The sequence below is a fragment of the Aplysia californica genome, unplaced genomic scaffold, assembly GCF_000002075.1.
Source record: "Aplysia californica isolate F4 #8 unplaced genomic scaffold, AplCal3.0 scaffold00037, whole genome shotgun sequence".
Classification (NCBI taxonomy): domain Eukaryota; kingdom Metazoa; phylum Mollusca; class Gastropoda; order Aplysiida; family Aplysiidae; genus Aplysia; species Aplysia californica.
The window spans coordinates 2,069,467-2,072,143 of NW_004797307.1; the positions used below are offsets into that span (position 1 = coordinate 2,069,467).

At 44.1% G+C, this 2,677-nt stretch overlaps 1 protein-coding gene across 1 annotated transcript in view; it reads right to left on the bottom strand.

The window, feature by feature from the left end:
• LOC101851561 (SWI/SNF complex subunit SMARCC2) overlaps positions 1–2,677 on the bottom strand; it is a gene marked incomplete at its 3' end in the record, with an annotated part of 30,374 nt that overhangs the window by 2,837 nt on the left and 24,860 nt on the right. The window contains 3 exon segments of the mRNA XM_013091484.2: positions 29–316; positions 1,261–1,395; positions 1,737–1,940. Of these exon segments, the coding sequence (XP_012946938.1) occupies positions 29–316; positions 1,261–1,395; positions 1,737–1,940 (627 nt within the window).

Here is a 2,677-nt window from a genome sequence, read left to right on the forward strand (position 1 = left end):
GGGGTATGTAATCTATGGAGAGTCTCACCTGTGGCCCCTGAGGTGGCATGGGCGAGCCATGCATGGCGTAGCTACTGCTCTGACTGACGGCTGCCGCCAGGGCCGGGTTCTGGGCCGTGGCAGAGGTGGCCCCCGGGCCCGAGGACATCATGGCCTGGGTGTCGTGACCGTTGACCGGGGGAGGCGTCCCCGACGTGCTCTTGCTCTCCATCATCTGCTGGGTGGCAAACTGCCGGGCCCGGTACTCAGCCGCACGGATCTGCTCCATGTGGAACTGCTGGCGCTCCTGAAGCAACTGTTGCCGCTGGTACTCCAGCTGGGGGGAGGAGACAGAGACACACAGGGTTTTTAAATGTAGTTCAACTCTTACAAGACATAGGCTTATTTTATTTCCAGCTTTTCCCAGCTTTGTCACAGCATCTTTAGTTAGAAATATATGTTTACATTTTCAGCATAAAAGGAAAGGTTTCAAGTCATAAGCATGTTTTACCCACTAAAGCTTCAAGAAAAGAATGAAGATTTGATACAATGTGAGGATACAGTAAAGTAAGACAAGCAAATATATTTGCGGTAAGTTAGGAAACCACAAACAACCCCCCCCCCCTCTCTCCAAATGCTGCATCTTGTCATTAGAAGAGCCGATGCCTATGAGTTTTGCTGCACTTGTAACATACATAGGTCACAGAGTAAGTTGGAGGGAAACGCAAGTAACATCTACACATTAAGCCATTAAGGCCAAACAATAACACCCATTTCATCCACACAACAGTTGAGAGCGAAAACACAGGCTTTGTTTATTTTGCTTCAGTTGAGTAAAGAGAAGCACATCCACGCAATAATAGGTCTACACCAGAGGAAAAGTACAACTGAACGGCAGAAATAACAGAGAGAAAGTAGGGGGGTATAGACTACTCTTGCACAACCTGAAATCAGGAATCCAAAACAGTTGACAAGCCTGCTAGCTGAGCTAACATTGCACTCCAACGACCAATGAGTTATCATTAGATACGAGAAATGAACACTAAGCATGAAGTGGTGTACGTAGCCTAGTGGTTAAGCTACCGGACTCATAATCGTGAAATTGAAGGCTCAGGGGTATGTCCTTGGGAAAGACACTTTACACAATTTTTCACTTGGCTCAGCCCTTTCAGAAATGGACGTTAAACTCGGAGGTCCCGCTTCATAAATAACCTAACAACGTTGACAGGGGCGTTAAACCTATACCATTTTTTGTTTTTCACTGAGCATGAGACGACTCACCGACTCCCTCTCTTTGTCCATGATGGTCTCCAGCTCCTCAAAGTGCCTCAGCTTGATCTCCAGCTTCTTCATCTGTGTCTCCACCAACAGAGCCACCAGGCCCTTGATCTTACGCTCCTCCACCGCTGCTAGATGCTGCAGGGGGGGGGGGGGAGACACAAAATGGTAATGATAAAATGATAATAATAATAAACCACATTAAGAAACCCATATCCCAGCTCAAAAGAAATCTTTATGCACTTTACAAACTATAGTATTTCCCCAGCAGACCCTGAAACACTGAAAAACATACCTTAGCTTTGAAGAAAGAAAAAAAAGGGGAAAAAAAACAATAATATAAACCAGGTAAAAAAAATATACAGATAATATTATACCTTTGTTTTGATTTTTTAAAATATATATAAAATAACATACAGAAAATATAGCACAGCTTTGATTGTTTTAAAAATAAATATAAAATATACATAAAAATATACCTTGGCTTTGACAGCCGCAGCGGCGAGAGCAGCAGCAGCAGCAGTAGACACGACAGCTGCAGGGTCGTCCTCTTTGGGCTTGTCCTCCACCACGGCTTTTCCGTCCTTGTCCTTCTCGGCTACGTCCTCGCTGCTCTTCGACTTGTCCTCCCCGCTCGACTCCTTGTCCTTGTCGCTGGCGTCGCCCGACGCTTTCTCTCCGTCCTGTGGAGGAAATTATTGTTGGTATAGGAAGAGGCATGGGTAAGCTAAGACAGAGGATGCACTATACTAGACTAGACCTGCCAACCCCACCATGAACTAAACCGAAATTCCACAGAACCCCTCTTCCCTTTCACACACACACACACACACACTTATATTCAAGCACACACATACACACAAAAAGCGAGGTTTGGAAAATAAAATAAGAGTCACCAGGGCTCCAGAAGATTGAGATCAAGTAATGATATTACAATAGCAAATAAAACAATGAGCAACAAAACTTTAATATGAACTGAGTAGCATGATTTTATTGTGACTCGTGGAGAAATAAACCCTCCATACAACTCTGACAAACGACATAGCTCTCCCCACTCTTTAATTGAGCTAGTCATACAAAGAAACTTTTAAAGCAAAAATACACTCTGGAAGATTCTTGAGTTTCTCCGGGCACCTGCTAGGTACGTCATACTAAGTACGCTTGCTAACCTACAGCAGGGGGCACCAGACTTTTCAAATCATGGGCACACAATAATGAACACTTGAAAGATCCACATTGTTTTCCTTCGCAGCTTAAGACATACAGTCGTCGAACCTGTATTAATAATGGCCATCTCTATAAGACAATAATAATAATAATAATAATAGATAGCATTTGTATAGCGCATATCCCCGCTCAACAGCAGGCTCTATGCGCTTTACACTATATTATTACCCCAGCAGACCATAGAACACTCCGA